This window comes from Marmota flaviventris, chromosome 6 (assembly GCF_047511675.1).
Source record: "Marmota flaviventris isolate mMarFla1 chromosome 6, mMarFla1.hap1, whole genome shotgun sequence".
In the NCBI taxonomy this organism is placed as follows: domain Eukaryota; kingdom Metazoa; phylum Chordata; class Mammalia; order Rodentia; family Sciuridae; genus Marmota; species Marmota flaviventris.
This window is the reverse complement of record NC_092503.1, coordinates 101,570,880-101,588,054: the sequence shown is the minus strand read 5'-3', so window position 1 is coordinate 101,588,054 and position 17,175 is coordinate 101,570,880. Positions and strand designations below refer to the sequence as shown.

The 17,175-nt window shown below is 41.3% G+C and overlaps 1 protein-coding gene across 2 annotated transcripts; it reads left to right on the top strand.

The window, feature by feature from the left end:
- The first annotated feature begins 2,045 nt into the window (after positions 1 to 2,045).
- Positions 2,046 to 16,842, top strand: Tmem14a (transmembrane protein 14A). 2 transcript variants are annotated; one of them, XM_071613319.1, is made up of 5 exons: positions 2,046 to 3,071; positions 10,982 to 11,067; positions 13,100 to 13,201; positions 15,079 to 15,166; positions 16,628 to 16,842. In XM_071613319.1, exons 1-5 carry the CDS (start codon positions 3,052 to 3,054, stop codon positions 16,665 to 16,667), a joined length of 336 nt encoding a protein of 111 aa, XP_071469420.1. In that variant the 5' UTR covers positions 2,046 to 3,051; the 3' UTR covers positions 16,668 to 16,842. The 2 variants fall into 2 exon arrangements, with proteins under 2 accessions (XP_071469420.1, XP_071469421.1); XM_071613320.1 differs by lacking the exon at positions 2,046 to 3,071 and adding an exon at positions 5,961 to 6,048.
- The last annotated feature ends 333 nt before the right edge of the window (positions 16,843 to 17,175 follow it).

Here is a 17,175-nt window from a genome sequence, read left to right as displayed (position 1 = left end):
AATTCACTCTGCCTCTAATTCACGATTTTCCAGCCCCAAGAACCCTCATTTTGTTTTCACATGTCACGGGCCCTTTCCCCACCGTGAGCCTTGGCTCAAGCCATTCCTGTTGCCCAAAATGTGCTTCCCCTGGCTCCCTGTCCATTGGCTGCCTCTCAAACTTCAGGTTTCAATTAAAATAATATCACGTCCCATCCCTTTCCCTCTAGAGTTATTCTTTTGAGTTGGCACTCTGCTTATTTCCAAGTCCTTCTCCAGACTTGATATCTAATAGAAAAATATCTGTGGAATTAATAAGTGCTTCCTCCAAAAATTAATACATCAACAAAATGCTTTCTTTAGCTAGAAACAAAACAAAAAACCTCCCCAGATATCACACCATTCCCTAACTGAATTTTAATTACAATATTTTTAGTTAAATGCACACATGTAATAAAAACAAAGAACATAATGATTAGCTCAGTCATTTGGGATCAGAGTCGGCCTTCTAACAGTAACCGAGAGGTAGCTCATGCAGAATTTTAAGCAAGTGCCACACTGAGCAACCTGTACATCAGAACTGACCATTCGATTTCATATGTGGTCCCTCTTCAGAAAGCTTATATGCATCTGTTATGCATCCTGTTCATCCAGTCAGTAGGCCTCTCTAATGCTTTATGAGTCTTGTCGACCTCTTCCACAAGCTATTAAGCTCCTGGAGAACAGGCACCAGTCTTTAAATAGTAATGGCAAATGCTATTGTGTATCTCCTGTGAGACAGTGGTAATGCTATGTGCTCTCCCGTAATGATAAATCTATGCAATTAAGCCATAGTTCAAACCCAGGCCAGAAGGACCCAGAATGACCACATGACCTCTACACACACTTTTCTTAATCCTGGGCCTGACACTTTACATATCCTCTGCCAAGTTGCCTCAATTTTCTCCTCTGTAATATGGGGAGGATGGTAGTGGCTACCTCAGAGGATAAAGCTTATGAAGTTGGACATAGGTCAAATGCTTAGATTGGTGCCTGGTACACAGTAGATATTACTGGTAGGAGATGTTGTCCTTATCATTGCTTATAGGAAAGCTCAGTGTCCCAGAAAACTCCTCAGTCCCATTTTAGCATGCACAGTCCTTGGCAAAAGTTCATTCTGGATCCAGATGACTGATCTAGAACAGGGAGTCTGCCAGTGTTCTGGTGGTCACTATCCACTGCCCTGCATCTCCTTCAGAGCCTACCTCAAAAAATATCCCTCTCTCTCCTGTGATTGGCTTTTTGTTTTTTTTTTTTCTTCCTGACACAGTATTTCAGAAAATTGTACTCCTTAGTCCTCAGAGTGTAATCCAGAGATAGTGTATGGTTTTTGCACATTTTCCCACATAGGCCATCGCCCTGTTTCCGGCATTTACTAAGAGCAAACTATTTGATACATGATAATTCTTGAAGGGGTAAAGCGCCATGCCTACCGGAATGCAGCCCTAGTATCTAGTGCCCCCTGCTGCCTTTTCACAGGAAAGGCAAGCGAACGACAGAAGCTTCACTTACTCAATGTTTACTTGCCAAAACCGAATAGAAAGCTCTATAAATGTGCTAAACTTGAAGTTAGAATCATGTTTATCTTTTCTTGACTGACCCCTTGACTTTTAGATTTTTATTTTGCCTTTGTAAAAGTTGTTTGTTTTTTTTTTTGCTTAATTATTCTTTTCTCACTTACATTTGATTTCCTTGATTTGTGGCTCTTTTGCTATTTTTCACTTTGGCAAGGCCCGGACTCCAGTGCGTGGCGGAGAGAGTAAGGGGTCTCTAGACCTTGGGCGGGGACAGGGGGGCCTCCTGCCCATCTCGGGGATCCTCCGCAGGGTCCAGGCTGGGCTGTGTATTAAGTAACCGGAGGACAAATCCACATGGAGAGTGCGTTGTTGCAGCCAATGAAACCCTGGTGCACGGCTGATTGTCAGGCAGAATTAACCAGTGAGAATGCGCTTTGGGTGACTTGAGCCCGGCCCCCGAATTCGGTCTTATAAAATAGATAGCTGCATCTCAAAACCGAGCTGGCCCGGGCCAGGCGCAGTGAGGAATCCGCTCCGCAGCGTACGCAGCCGCGAGAAGAGCCGCCCCGGTCACCCACTATGTCACAGGCAGATGAAAGCAAGCAGCAGGTGGAGCCAACAAGCGACAGCAAGCAGCCACATCAAGCCACCCCCGAAGGCAGTCCCCGGCCAGGACCAGGACACCCTGGACACGGACCAGAACGGCCGACCTGGCGGAAGGCGGCAGGAGCCCGGAGGACACGGGGCAGGTGCTGTGGAGTTGTGACAGTTGTTGGTGGACTTTGGCGCAGTCCTGGAGTCACCTGGGAAAGAAGATGCGCGACTAGAGGAGCGTGTTTGCTCGCTCCGGGCCCACGTGGGCCCGGGTCTGGGTCCTGAAAAGCCCCCCTTCCTTTCCCTAGCCTTCCCTCCGTCCTCCCTTCTTTCCTTCCTGCTGGGTACCAAATCATTGTCAGACTGAGGTCTCCGCCCTGGGAAGGTAGAGTTCTTTGAATGCGATGTCTGGGCGCCAAGGAAGAAAGGGAAAGAAATGTGGCGAGGTGAGCCTTTTATAAGATGGATTTTAGACAAATTAATTTTCCAATGTGAGCAGTGCCCAGGGATGATGCCAAGGCAGGGTAACGTTGCTTTCCCTCGCCAAAGCCTGGGGATGCTGTGGTCTTGTTCAGCTTTGTTTCTGTCAAGGAATTGAGATCTCGGGAAGACGGTAGTGCAGATCTGTGAACATCTTTGATGTAGAATGTATCACTTGGTGTAGACCTTGTTTTGGATAGTGGCTCTGCTTGTAATCCTTCCCTCTTCATAAACTCCATCTAATTTCTAAGCTCACTGCTTCCTTGTAAAACTTGTTCCCATGACTATTACACTACCATTTCAGAAAATTGTTCACTGATGAGCTCAACTGGGATACAAGCAGAAAGTACCCCCAAAAGACTATTTTGCCAAATTTGGAGAGATTGTTGACTATTGTAAAAATGGATTCCAACACTAGAAATCAAGAAGGCTGGGGCTAAAGATGAAGCCAGGGTGGAGAAGGTAAGTTGGGTACTCCATCAAGGGCCCTTGTATATGGGATATGATTCTAAGGGAACATTTCTGGATCATGTTTAGTTTGACTGAGCCACATGTGGCCAAGTACATGGAGGGGTGGGTGCAGAGTTCAAGCACTTGTTCCTGTACAGATTAAATGAGGGAGTGAGAGGTATATGGATTGGAGTGGCCCAGGAAGGAGATAGTTGACATTTAGTACCTATTTATGTCTCTATTTGGGGGGAATGTGCTAAATGCTTCACATATGAGGATTAGAAAAACATCCAAGGATGCTATGAGACAGACATTGAAGTGCTGTTTACAGAGGGGAAACAGATTCAGAGAAGAGTGTAAGTAACTATAAGAGATCACACAGAGAGTATGGGGTGGAACAACCAGAATGCCAACCCTAGTAGCCCAGATCCAGGCAACTGTTTTAATCTCTGCTGCTTCACTCCTGGAGGCAACAAGCCTTAGAACGGGACTTTCATGGCAGGAAGAAGGCTCACAGTTAACAAACTCCAAGGGAGTGAGTACAGATTTATGTGTGTTGGATAAACTGGATTTCAGGCTTAGAGAATATTGGGAGGACAGACTTGGGTAAAGTATGGTGTCTTTGGAAGGGATGAAATATTTTATGTACCTATGGTAGAATCTTGTGACTCAAAGTGAAGGTAGTAACTCCTGGGCAATGCTCCTAAGAAATGCCAATGAGAATTCGAATGAGAGTCTGCTGGTGTTAATGTTAGACATGCCAATGAGAATTAAAATCAGTTTCTCCTTTCTCAGAAGGACAACTGTGGTTTGCAGTTCATAATGGTTTTCTATCCATTATTGAATTACTCAGAGTAATGTGATTGAACATATTGTAACCATTAAAATTGACAGTCCATCTTTCACTTTGTGGATGAACTGCTGTATTCTGATTTTTAAGAAATCATTATTAAACATTTGACCATGTTTTCTAAGAGATCAGATAATGAAGATGAAAAAATTATAATAACCAACACAAGTAGGACCCCCATCACAGAAATAGAAGGCTAAAAATCTGTGACATTTTAATAATAGATGGAAAGACACATTTGACTGTATTAAGGAGTTAATTAACCAAAACAGAGCATGCTGCATGTTATGCAGAAAATAATTTGGAATCAGGCATGGGGGAAGAAGGAGATGTGAAAGTTCATACCGAGATTGAATCTCACAAGTCAAGAATGAGAAAGGCAAATATTTCTAAGCCAATAAAAAGTACTTTTGTTTTCCAGAAAGATATCACAATGTTCAAAATTAACAGCTGCTGAATTAGCTTGGGCATATCACACAAACAGACATGCATAATTGTATTGCTCCTTGATGGCTCTAAAAAACTGGGTAAAGTTACATTTTCTGATTCAGAAGGGTTACAATTAAAAAATCCTGTGGGTGAACAATGGGAAATTTTGATAACAGATGTATTGGCCCCTTACTGTGTAGAGCTCACACCTCACCACCAATCATACTTTCTACAGTGTATCCATTTTAAGTGATGCACTTATCTAGATCACATTGTTGGAATAATGAGGCATTCCAAGAGGGCTTTATTTATTTTTTAAAAACAATTATGTATTTATTTTTGGGGTACTGGGGTTTAACCCAGGGATGATATATCATCACCTAGCTACACCCCTAACTTTTTTTTTTAATTTGAGACAGGGTCTTGCTAAGTTGCCAGGCTGGGCTCCCACCTGTGATCTTCCTGCCTCAGCCTCCTGAGTAGCTGGGATTATAGGAGAGGGCCAATGGGCCTGGGGAGGATTTTATTTTTATTCTGAAAAGAGAAAGTGTTGAAAGAGAAAGGGAGTCTGAGGAGTGGGGGAGATGTCTGAGATAAGGATGGGCATAGAAGGCAATGGAAAGGACAGCTGGGAGAACTCAAAGTCAAACTTGAGAATACCACTTCCTCCACACTTCAGTGTCTTGCCATCAACTCTCCCACGAATCTCCAGGGATCCTATTAACTCCCTAGGACCAACAGACTTCTCTTGAGTTAAATACCGTCGCATTACTTCCCTGAAATACTTTCACGTGTAAGGAATAGATTCAGTAAATTTCACAAGATTTAATATGTATATTAGCTTCCCTTCTTTCTTTCCTTCCTGAAATTTTGCTGTTATTCCAGCCCAACAGAATCCTAGAGCTGCTTGGGGTCCTAAAGGAAAAGCTTCTTCCAATCCCTTAAGGACTGTGGATAAGAGGGTTGGAGTTACTACATCCAGCCTAGAAGGCTAAATTGGAGTGAGACATGAGTGTTCACTGGGAAGCACAATTTCAAATGAATTTAAGGTTTATTCTTGGGAACGGATTATCCTGGACTAGAAAAGTTTTAAAGTGCTTTCCAGCTCTGGGATTCTTACTAGTCCTCCTAGATATTTAAACCCAGCCATTCCGGGCCTGAAGTGTAAAACCAGAATCTTGATCTCCCAAACACATTTTATGACCCCATAGATGATGTAATGAAATCAAATTTGGGTTCTGACTTTAGACATCATAATCACTCCGCCTCTTGAACTTTAGCTTCTTCCACTGAAAATGGGGGCAATCTGCTAGTGCGTAAAACCCTTGGGTTTGCTAAAGGCCCCACAAATGTCCCTCGAATGATAAATGACCTTCTCTTTTAATCTGTTTCACCTTCTGGGATCCTTGCTGCACCCAGACAAGCTCCCTGCGAGTGCCTGCCAGCCCCGCAGGAGACAGCATGCTTCAGCTGGAGATTCCTGGCCTGGGATGAAGCACCAAAGAGTAGCAAATAGGCGGGACCAGGCGCCTGGGGTGTAACCGGCGCTCCGGGGCTGGGCTGCACCGGGTTCAGGCTAGAGAGGGCGGGACGCTTCGCAGCGCGTGCGCGCAATAGGGAAGGCGGCGCCCGGAAGGAGCTACTCCGCTCCGCGTGAAGGCAGTTTGCGGGTAGAAAGGTGCTGGTGTGGAGACCGCTTCCGGACTCCAGGTATGGCACTTGCCAGCGTCCGGTCCCCTCCTTATCTCACGGGGAGGGTTCAGGCTGCAGCTCTACTGTGCATCCCACAGTCGAGATTTACCTGCCCTGGATTTTCTTGCAAAGGCACAGAAATACAAGGTGCTGAGCGCTCCCCCACCTTTTCAATCCCTACAGCAAACAAGGATGCAGAGGACCTGGGATGGGGTGGGGAGGGACTTTGGGAGGATTGTGCAAAGGGTGGAGTCTGCCCTCTCAGCTATGTTTTTTGTTTTTTTTTTTAACTGGGAATTTCCTGAATTTCTGCCTTCCTGCGGCCCTAAATCTTCCACCCATTCTGTCTTCTACCCTTCTGGAGCTGAGCTGTTGGTTAAGGTGGTGGGATGAATTCATGGACTATTGCAAAATCGCTTGATAGGATTTTAACCTTCTCAGCACCACCCAGATTTCACTCGAAAATGTCAAGTCCAAGGAGCACAAGGATAGGTAATTGTTATATCCTTAGCATGTGAGAAAGCTTTGTATATTAGTTTACAGAAGATCTCTTAGTTTTCCAAATTTTGGAGGACTTGGCGCTGGGAGCAAGGCTTGGCCTTGTCACCTGGTTCTGTACGCAATGCAGTAAACCATTTTGCTGCATTGCACCCAAGATGCTTTCTAGCTTTTTACAAGTCTGAGGATCTACTTTAGGACAGGAGCATGTAAGGGTGTGATGGGCTGCCCTGCCCACACCTCATCTTTTTCAGGTTAACACAGCCTTTGGCTTTAATGTGTGCTTCTGGCCTGGCCACATAGCCCTGCCGTGGCAGAGGAGCAAGAGGGGTGCTTATTGTTTGTACAGATTTTCTCTGTAATAACAACATTTCACAGGATTAGGAATATTTATTTTGCCTCCTTAGAATAACAGTTCACTCAATTTGATTCTTGGCAATATAGCTAGAGGTGGGGATAGGGAACAGATGAACTACAGGTTATCCCCAGGTAGAAGCTGTTCATGTCTCATTCATTCATTCTTTACTTAGTACCTGCCTTGTGTAGGGCAGTGTGCTTGGTGCTGTTAGAACAAAGACGTGAACCTGGGTTTGTCCTCAATGAGAGAAGAGAATACTGGCTCCCAGAGCCTGGAAAGGGTGTGTGGGCTAGGGAGGGAGGGAATGGAAAGAGGAGAAAGGATCCTAACCTAAGGAATTCTATACCAGGTAAAAGGGAATGTGTCCCCAAGAGAGGGTCATAGGAACTCCTGGGGGATGGAGCCTTTCACTGCTGCTTGGCTTTAGGAGAAAAGTAAATCCTTCAATTACTACCTGATGATGAATGATCTCTCTCATGAGCTTCAGGTCTGAACTAAGGGTATTTTCCTGACTCAGACAGAATATAAAAACAGGTCACATTATTCTTGGCTACCTCCCTCCTCCCCACCTCATATCTGCTGCCGCTCCAGCATTATCTGTCTCAGGGAATCATCAAGGCCCTCCACCCCTACTTCTCCTGATGGTTTAAGGCAGAGACCTAGAGGCTGAGTCATCCTGACTCATCCCTGCCTCTCCCTCCCCACACCCAGGCCTCTTGATGCTACCTCCTTCACCTGTCTTAAGTTCATCTGTCTCCCTCTACCTTTTTGTCATTTCTTTAGGCCAGGTTACCATCGTCAACTAAGTTCTTGCTTAGTTTACTGCAACTATCTCCCAGCCTCACTTTAATTCATCTTTCACTATCGCAGCCAGGATGCTGTTGCTGGTGTTTAAATCTGGTTGTGAGGCTCACTTCATTAATCTCTCACTGGCCTTAGGACAGAAGCCATATTTCCTCTGCAGGGCTTACACCAGAGTCCTGTTTCTCACCAGGCCCTCTCTTTTCACAGCCCCTATGCACTTCCTTTTATTTTGAGATCTTTGTCATGCTTTCTTACATCAGGAAACTTTTGCACATTTTCCTTCTTCTGCCTGGATCATCTCTTTTCTCAGCTTCGTTCTGATCTCCCCAGGGTACCAGCGAATACCCTGCAACCTGTAGGCATCCTTCTCTAGGCCCCCACCCCGTGTCAGATGCCTGTCCTCTTAAGGATCACTTAGCATCTCCCTCCTCTTGCTGTGCTATACTGTGGGTCCTGAAGGACCAAGACCATGTCTTTAAGATAGGAGGTCAAGCAGGAGATTGATCCATAATTGAAAATTCTGAAGCACATCCGCTTTGTTTGCATGCTCAGCCAGCTAACTTAGTTCTCAGAGGTGGTGTTGCATAGTGGTTAGAAGTGAGACTTACTTGAATGTGAAATCTTGGCCCTGCTCTGTGACCTTCTGGGATTGCTTGCCTTTTCTGTGCCTCACTTAGTTTCCTCATCTGGAAAATGGGGATAATAATGTAACATTCAACCATAGGGTTGTGGTGGTGATTACATGAGATGATACATCTGAGACCTCAGGATGGTGCAATTACATGGTAATCGCTCACAAACATTGTTAACCTCAGTATTATTATTACTAGTTTATCCATCATTCAGTCAACAAAGGGCCTTTCTACCTGTCACATCCTACTGCACCACTTCCTAGGCATAGATGAGGGTCTTTTGGTAGGTGTTGAGGGCTTTTTAGTGCCATCATTTGCTCCTGTGTCCCTCTGGCAGACCCTCCCTCATAGTAATTTTGATTGGCTCTTTGAGATAAGTGCAACAATTCTTTTCTTTTTTGTTTTTATTTTTGTTATTTATGTATGATTAGCAGAACACATTACAATTCTTATTACACATATAGAGCACAATTTTTCTTATCTTTGGTTGTATCAAAGTATGTTCACACCAATTTGTGTCTTCATACATGTTCTTTGGATAATAATGATAATCACATTCCAACATCCTTGTTAATCCCCTGCCCCCTCCCTTCCTCTCCCACCCCTCTGCCCTATCTAGAGTTCCTCTATTCCTCTCATGCTCCCTCTCCCTATCCCATTATGAATCAGCCTCCTTATATCAAAGAAAACATTTGGCATTTGTTTTTTTGGGATCAGCTAACTTTACTTAGCATTATCTTCTTTAACTCCATCCATTTACCTGCAAGTGCCATGATTTTATTCTCTTTTATTGCTGAGTAATATTCTATTGTGTATATATGCCACATTTTTTTTTTATCCATTCATCTATTAAAGGGCATCTAGGTTGGTTCCACAGTTTAGCTATTATGAATTGTGCTGCTAGAAACATTGATGTGGCTGTGTCCCTGTAGTATGCTGTATTTAAGTTCTTTGGATATAGACCAAGGAGAAGGATATCTGGGTCAAATGGTGGTTCCATTCCCAGTTTTCCAAGGAATCTCCAAACTGCTTTCCATATTGGCTGCAGTCCTACCAGCAATGTATGAGTGTGCCTTTTCCCTACATCCTCACCAACACTTATTGTTGTTTGTCTTCATAATAGCTGCCATTCTGACTGGAGTGAGATGGAATCTTAGAGTAGTTTTGATTTGCATTTCTCTAATTGCTAGAGATGATGAATATTTTTTCATATATTCATTAATTGATTGTGTATCATATTCTAAGAAGTGCAACACTTCTTTTCCGTTCTTCTGAGTCAGTTTATTGTCAGTATAGGGAATAAAAGACTGGTTAACCTAAATGATGAGCAGTGAGAAAATTGAAAAAAATATATAAGAAATCCCATATATCATTCTCCTGTTCCCTGTGGAAGAAATGTAGATATAAGAAAGTTGAGATATAAAAGCGCCACCAGGATTCTTAGAATTCATAAAGCAGAAGAACTTCAGAGCTCCTCTCATTTGTTTCTCTCACTGGGAGGACTTGGAAGAAGGAAAGAGCATGGTTTTAGGACTGACCGCCAGCAAGTGACCAGAACCACATCTCTAGCTTGTGGCCAGCGCACTTTCTACTACATCTTAAAGAATATAGAAGCTGGGCACTAGTGTGCGTACCTGTATTCCCAGCAACTTGGGAGACTGAGGCAGGAGGATCACAAGTTTGGGGCCAGCCTCAGCAACTTAGTGAGGCCCTAAGCAAATTAGGGAGATCCTTTCTCAAAAACTAAAAAAGGAGCTGAGGATGGGACTCAGTGGTTAAGCACCCTTGGGGTTCAATTCCCATTACCAAAAAAAAAAAAAAAAAAAAAAAAAATAGGGCAGTGTCCACAGGGATCTTCTCACCTTCTAACCCCGAGATATGTTTTGACCGCTGCTGTGATGCAGGATAAGATGTCACTATCATGCAGTTAACTTTGTGCCAGCCTTCACTTTCATTTATATTTTTTACTGATTTGTCATCACTCTAATGTGGATGTCTCTGCCTCCCCAGAACTGTCTAGTGACAGAGCATATGTTTAAAGTGAAACTCTGGTTCAGTCTCCAAGCAAACACCCAAGAGCTATGCATGGATGTCTTCCTTTTCTGTTCTGCAGTATGGGGAGCATGGAAGGATGAATGTCTGCAAAATATGAAAGAATTATATGATGGAGTTTCAGAAGTCATTTAGAGGAAGAAGAAGCTAGAGTGATTAAGGGGATCTGGGTTAGTTAAGGGCAGAGGTCGAGGAGAAGGTGCAGAGGCTAGTTGGGGTCCTATAGGTGGAGGAGAGGGAGAATGTTATAGAAATGGAAGTAGGAAGTATAGATTGTAGTGTTTCCATCCAGTGAGGAGACCCAGCTGGCAGAGCACAAGCCTTATTTGAGAAGTAGAAGGACCTAAATAGCTGAGGGTGCAGCTTGAAGACAGAAAGGGGAGAGTTAACCTGAGGTGCTCCCCTCCCCCCCCCCCCCCCCCCCCCCCCCCGCCATGCCCAAGAATGAGGATAGCAAGACAGTGGTGTTGGGAGTGGCCTTGACCCTTTCTTTAGAGCACTATAGAAATTAATTTTTATGATTCTGTGGGATGCCTTTCAGTTTACTATATATTTGTTCCCCCAGACTCTTTATTTTGAATCGTTTGTTCCTTCCTCCTTGCTTTAGAATTGAGGCCTCACCAATGGACCTGATTGGTTTTGGTTATGCAGCCCTTGTGACGTTTGGAAGCATTTTAGGATATAAGCGGAGAGGTAAGCCAAAACACAAAATTTTCATCAAAGGAACTTACTGGGGAGTTGCTGAATGTGCTAGGATCATCTGAGGGTCTGTAAGTAGGACAAGAAGTTAATGATATCTTAGAAGGAGGTGAGGACCAGCATATCATGGAAGGGATTCATGGAGGGAAGGGGTTACATGGGACTGAGCATGACAGAGCATTCCAACGTGGGGCTTCTCCAGCATAAAAGTCTAATTTCACCTGCCATTATGAATTGCATAGTTAATTGATTTAACCTTCCCCAGAGCTCGCTTATTATTAAATAAGGCTTTTTGTGTTTTACATAATTATGTTAAAAACTGAGCTTTATTGGTATGTGTTGCAAAGGAAGAGATTTGTTAAATACCAAGGTAAAATACCCAAAGCTACCTCTTCATCTGTATCTAAAAGAGGGAGAAGAGCCTAGTTGATTACTTAAAGGGTTTTTATGGAGAAAAGTAAAAGGTCAAGATTTTATGCTTTACTTTGTTCTAAGTAGATGCATGTGTAGTCATGGTGTCTCATGTTTGTTTCTTCTATTTTAATGAGCTTTTAAAAGTAAAGCAGTATTTCAAAGGGCATTACACCTGTGACAAGGGTAAATTTGAATTTGAGTGAAAAAGCCAGGTGTATACAGTTAGAAGTTAGGAACTTCCTTAGAGTTATCTCAGAAGCCACAGGCAGAAGAACAGTTCTGTCTCATAGCAAAACAACTGGCAGATTAGAATAGATTCCCTTCTAAGATTCCTTACAGATTGTAGTTCACCTTACATTTTTGTTTGTTGTTTTTCTCTGAATATGTGTATTGTAGATATTTTTTGAAGGACAAACAATGATGCCACCAAAGTGATACCGGCAAATAATTTCTCAAGGGCTGATGCTTTATGATCTACTTCAAAGAGGACTCAGTGTAAAACCCTGATAGGATTGTTACTGAAGAAACAATTTTTCTTGTCAAAGACATATCTAAAAACTTCTATTATATAACAGAAAAGAACACCTAAACATTATTTATTTATTTATGCTACCAGCGATTGAACCCAGGGGCACTTAACCACTCATACTCACAAGTCACTGGGATTAGAGGTGTGCACTGCTGTGCTAGGCTTAAATGTTTTTGCTTGCCTTTTTTAGGGATGTAAAGAATTCTGTGTGTGTGTGTGTGTGTGTACGCGTGTGCACGCTCATGCACAAGCACGTATGCTTATGTTTGCATTTCCTGCAGTGGTTCTTATGCCTGGCTACATATCTGAATTCCCTGTGAATATTTGAAAAATAGAAATACCTCAGTCTTACCCTCATGGATTCTAATCCAGTAGATTCTAAATGAAAACAAGTTCTGTAAAGCAAGGACTGTGTGTGCTTTGATCACAGTGTCACCCTTGATCACAGGGTCACCAGCATAAAACTCCCCGTCTAGTGCACAGAAGTGCTCAGTGTTTATCATGGTGTGCTGGGCTGGGTGGATGGGCTGGGGACTGGCTTGCTGGGTCAGTGCCCTGCATCTTCGACTTTCTTGGTATAGTCTCCTCTGGCGCCTTAGGGCTTGATGATTTGTTAATTATTCAGGAAAAAAACATTGCTTGGTTTGCACAGACCTTCTGTCTTTACCTCTGTGAGCTAAAAAATACCTTTGGACCTCATTTTCCATCATCACAACTTTATAGTAAAAATGGTGGATCCAAGGGGAAAAGCGGGGAGGGAAGAGTTCCTAAAAGTGAACTGATTGCCCAAGATCATACAATCAAGACAGCACAACTACTACAATGCAAGCTTTCTTTATTCCTCCCAGTGACACCTGACCCCTGCATTGCCCTGTGTTCAGAGTTCCTCTGCCTTATGTTTTGGGGTTCAACATCAAACAGTTGTTTCTTAGAAACCATCCCTGAAGAGACCCGTACTTAATTTGGCTCTGTCAAGATGCTCTAGTAGGAATATGTTCGAAGGTGCCTGTGTTGCACTTGAAATGATGAATGAATTCCTTTCACTTTGAGATTCTCTTTGTGAGTCCATACTTTTCTCCCCAGGTGGTGTTCCATCTTTGATTGCTGGTCTTTTTATTGGATTTTTGGCGGGCTATGGAGCTTACCGTGTCTCCATGGACAAACGAGATGTTAAAATATCACTATGTAAGTAAAGCACTCCCCCGCCCCCTGCCCCCAGTTACAGACCTTGAGACCTTGGAGCGGCCTTCTTGATACCCTGTACTAGGTTGACTAGAAAATATGTTGTCAAATGTTGAGTGGCCATGCACTTGGGTGGAGACTGAACACAACCCTTGTTCCTTTCTAGACAGACCTGCCTGATAAAAAATGGTACTGCCACAATGCCTTCCAACTCAAATTTCTCTAAAACTTGTTATAAGAAAAATGAAATTAGAAAAAGCAAGGAACCATTCCTAGATTTTCTGCTAATTCTCCTATGTACATATTAAGCATGGTTGTTATGTTGCTGTGAAAATATCTAAAAAGAGACAACCTATTTTATTTAATCTACAAACAGCTTTTAGAATCTGTTCTGCCTTGAGAAAGCAAGACTGACCCCTTCTTAGCTTCTTCCTTTGTGGGCTTTAGTGAGAGAATGTCCACAGAAAAAAATGGAAACCTATATGTTTAAGCCCTCAGAGTACTTGGCTTTCTTTTGTCTAGCTGGAAAGAGAAATACAGCAAAGGTTTAGAAAACTACACCAAGAAAATTGTCTTTATTTGATTTATTCAAAATGCCACGGTGAGATATGGAGGAAAATATAAATAAAAACAAAATTTTATTTTGTTTATATTTGAGGAAGAGAAAGAGATTAGGTGTGTTTTTCTTCCCTTATTTTAAATACAAGAGTAGGGATATTTCTAATAATGAAGATTGTTTCAGAGCTAAACCTATTCAGCAGGGTATAGATATGTTGAGCCTTTTATTCATATATACTTAAGTAGGGTTTTAGTCAGCTTTTTCACTGCTGTGACTAAAAGACCAAACCAGTAAAATTGTATGGGAGGAAAAGTTTGTTAGAGGGCTCACAGTTTCAGAGGTCTTAGTCCATAGAAGGTTGGTTCCATTTTTGGGGGCTCGAGGTTAAGCAGGATATCATGACAGAAGAGTGTGGCAGAGGGAGGCAGCTCGTATGATGATCAAGAAGCAGAAAAAGAGAGACTCCACTTGCCAGATACAAATATAAACCCCAAAGTCACGCCCCAATTTCCACCTTCTGAGACCACGCCTTACCCCTTCAGTTACCACTCAGTTAATCCCTATTAGGGAATTACTGATTGGGTTAAGAGACTCACAATTCAATCGTTTCTCCTCTGAGCATTTGGGGGATACCTCACATCCAAACCATAACAAATATTTCCCATGTTTGTTGTCAATCATATTTTATATCAATATGTATTTTATATGAATACATATTTCAATTTTATGTCAACAGCTTTGAAACTGTTCTTAAGTTGTAATAGTGACACCCTGAAGTCTTACACAGAAACATCCTTCTCTCCTTTGGGTTCAGCTCCTGACCTGATGCTTCTGAATATAAGGTTGTTATTTAGTCTCCAGGCATTTAATCTCCCAAAATGGAATGCTATCAAGAAAACAGTTTGCCTTCTAGTATTAGTTTATAATCAGATCTTTTAAAAGAAACACTTGTATTATTTTCCTTACTAAATTAACCAGCCTTTATTGAGTGGCTCCCTGTGGGAACCTTGTGTAGTTCTTGCCTTTGAGGAGTGTCCTGTGAAGAGAAATTTAGGTAGAAAAAGAATCTTTGGAAGATATTTCAGGAATGGACCTTAATATGTTTGTTTACTCAAAAATTTTGATAGGCTGTTTAATAAAGCATTTTAATAGAGCCCTTTATTTTTTCAAGAAATAGCAACTCAGTGCCTGTACATAATAGTTGTCGTATGGAAAGCTTTGAAACAGTATCCTATTTTTCTATTTATTTATTTATTTTTCTGCAAGCAAGCACTGATAACATGTTTGATACTCTGGTTCATGAATTGATTTTGGTTTTCAGTTACAGCTTTCTTCCTGGCCACAATAATGGGTGTGAGATTTAAGCGTTCTAAGAAAATAATGCCTGCTGGGCTGGTTGCAGGTTTAAGGTAAGAACTATTGTGATTTTTACTTTCCTCTGCCATCATTTTGAAGGGCTGATTTTTGTTCAAAAGTCAATTTTAATTTGAAAGGTGAAAATAGTTTCTATCATAATAAGCATGATTGTAAAAACCTTAAACCATAGTGGATTCAGTCTTTGGCACTGATGTGTTCATAGTCATTCTTCCCAGAAACAATTAGTGTCACTATTATCTGATCACATGGACACAGTTACCTTTTTCATAATTCAGAGCTAAATTCAGCCTTGTTTCCCCACAAGATTCATCAACCTAAAGCAGTAAATTTCTTCATTTACGTCTCTAAAGAAAGTTGGACAGTGATAGTCTCATGCAATTATTTTGAATTTTTGAAGGGAGATAAATTTTAGTATTTTTTAAAAAGGTAGGTAGGGGGTCTCCAATTTTTGTCAATTTGATCTGGTAATTTTGTCCAAGAGATTAAGCATGTTACCAAATAAAAATTTAGAGATAACATGTTTTTTCATTCTTCCTAGCTGACTTTTAAGTGTTAAAATCCATCAGTAAGTCAGCTCCCTTTGACATGTATTTTCACTGTTTGGAATTTATTTAAAAGAAGTGAGATGTACACAAAGATTGACCATTCATTGAGACTTTATTTCGAATGGAAAACATGTTAAACTGAAAAATTAGGAACTGCCTAGAAATTCACCAGAAAGGAAATATTCCAATAAATATTTTGCCCACTTAATGGAATATTGAGTAGGCATTTGTACATCATGTTTTCAAAACCTGTTTAATGGCATTAGAAAATCTTGATGACATAATAAGGTATAAAAATAAAATCAAAATCCACGGAGCACAATGCAAACCTATTGTTTTAAAATGTCTGTATGTAAACAAAGAAGATAAGAAGGAAACACCTCAGACTGTTAATAGTGTTTTTTCTGTGGGTAATAATAGCATAATGAATAACTTCCATGTTCTTTTTTTTCCACTTTCATATAGAATTTTCTAGTGTAGCTAGATGATATGTTTCTAAGGAGGGGGAAAATTTGATTACAAAGGACTGCTTTCCAGTTATAATCCTGTTCTAAAAAGGATGCTCTGTGTTAGAATCAGAAGTAGGGTTTGCTGTCAAGAGGACAAGACCCAGTTAATGGCCATCTCCTTGATTATTTTTCTAAGTGGCTTTACTTGACTAGCTGTTGAAAGTTTTTGTTTTTTCCTAGACCTTTCTTTCATGAACCCTCATCCCAAGCTTTGGAACAGCAAGTTCTTATTTTTCTCATTCATTCAGTGAACATTTTTATTTCCTGTCTGAGAAGTTAGAACACAGAGATGATGTGTTCTCCCTGTTCCAAGGAGTGGAGCTGGGAGAGAGTCCTGGAAGCCAAGGCTTAGTAACATGCCTGCATATAGCGTGTGATCCTTTCTATCTTATGCCAGGTAAGAATGACCTCCCTTTGCCTCTATCTTATTTTAATTCAGCCTCATGATGATCCTGAGACTTGTCTTACTGTTGCTGTGAGCATCCAGAAGAACCGAAAACTAAATTCCTGTCATTCTACTGTAATGGGCAGAGTATTCTTTGTACTTAAAAGATAAATTTCAATATAGAATGTCAAGTCTCTTATTTTATGTCAGAAGCAAAAGTAAATACTGTCTCCTCTAAGATGAATAAAAGTTTAAGGTAGTTTTTTTTTTTTTAAAAAAAAAAAACAACAGCAAAAATTTAAACTGTTTCTATTTGTTAAGCACTGTTTTCATTAAAGGTGTTTAATGAATCCCGATAAGCTCTTTCACTTGCTGTGGCTATTTTTATATTTGTAATATTGTTTTTGACAGTTCCAAATACTGATGACTCAAGGAAGTTTAAATTAAACTACAACTTATCCAATAAAGGAATTTCCTAAGTAGACTTCACAAAATACTAACTTAGATGTTTGTTACTTGTGCTATATCAGAAATTTTATTTTTTTTCCATTTTAATTGCTGCCAGTGTTATTTTTTTCCTTTAAAAGAATTCCATTCTAGAT

Excerpts from the sequence above, each read along its gene's own strand:
- Tmem14a (XM_071613319.1), top strand. The coding sequence starts at position 3,052 with ATGAAGCCAGGGTGGAGAAG. Across the intron at positions 3,072-10,981 it reads ATGAAGCCAGGGTGGAGAAG|AATTGAGGCCTCACCAATGG; the intron begins GTAAGTTGGGTA and ends TCCTTGCTTTAG. Across the intron at positions 13,202-15,078 it reads AGATGTTAAAATATCACTAT|TTACAGCTTTCTTCCTGGCC; the intron begins GTAAGTAAAGCA and ends TTTGGTTTTCAG.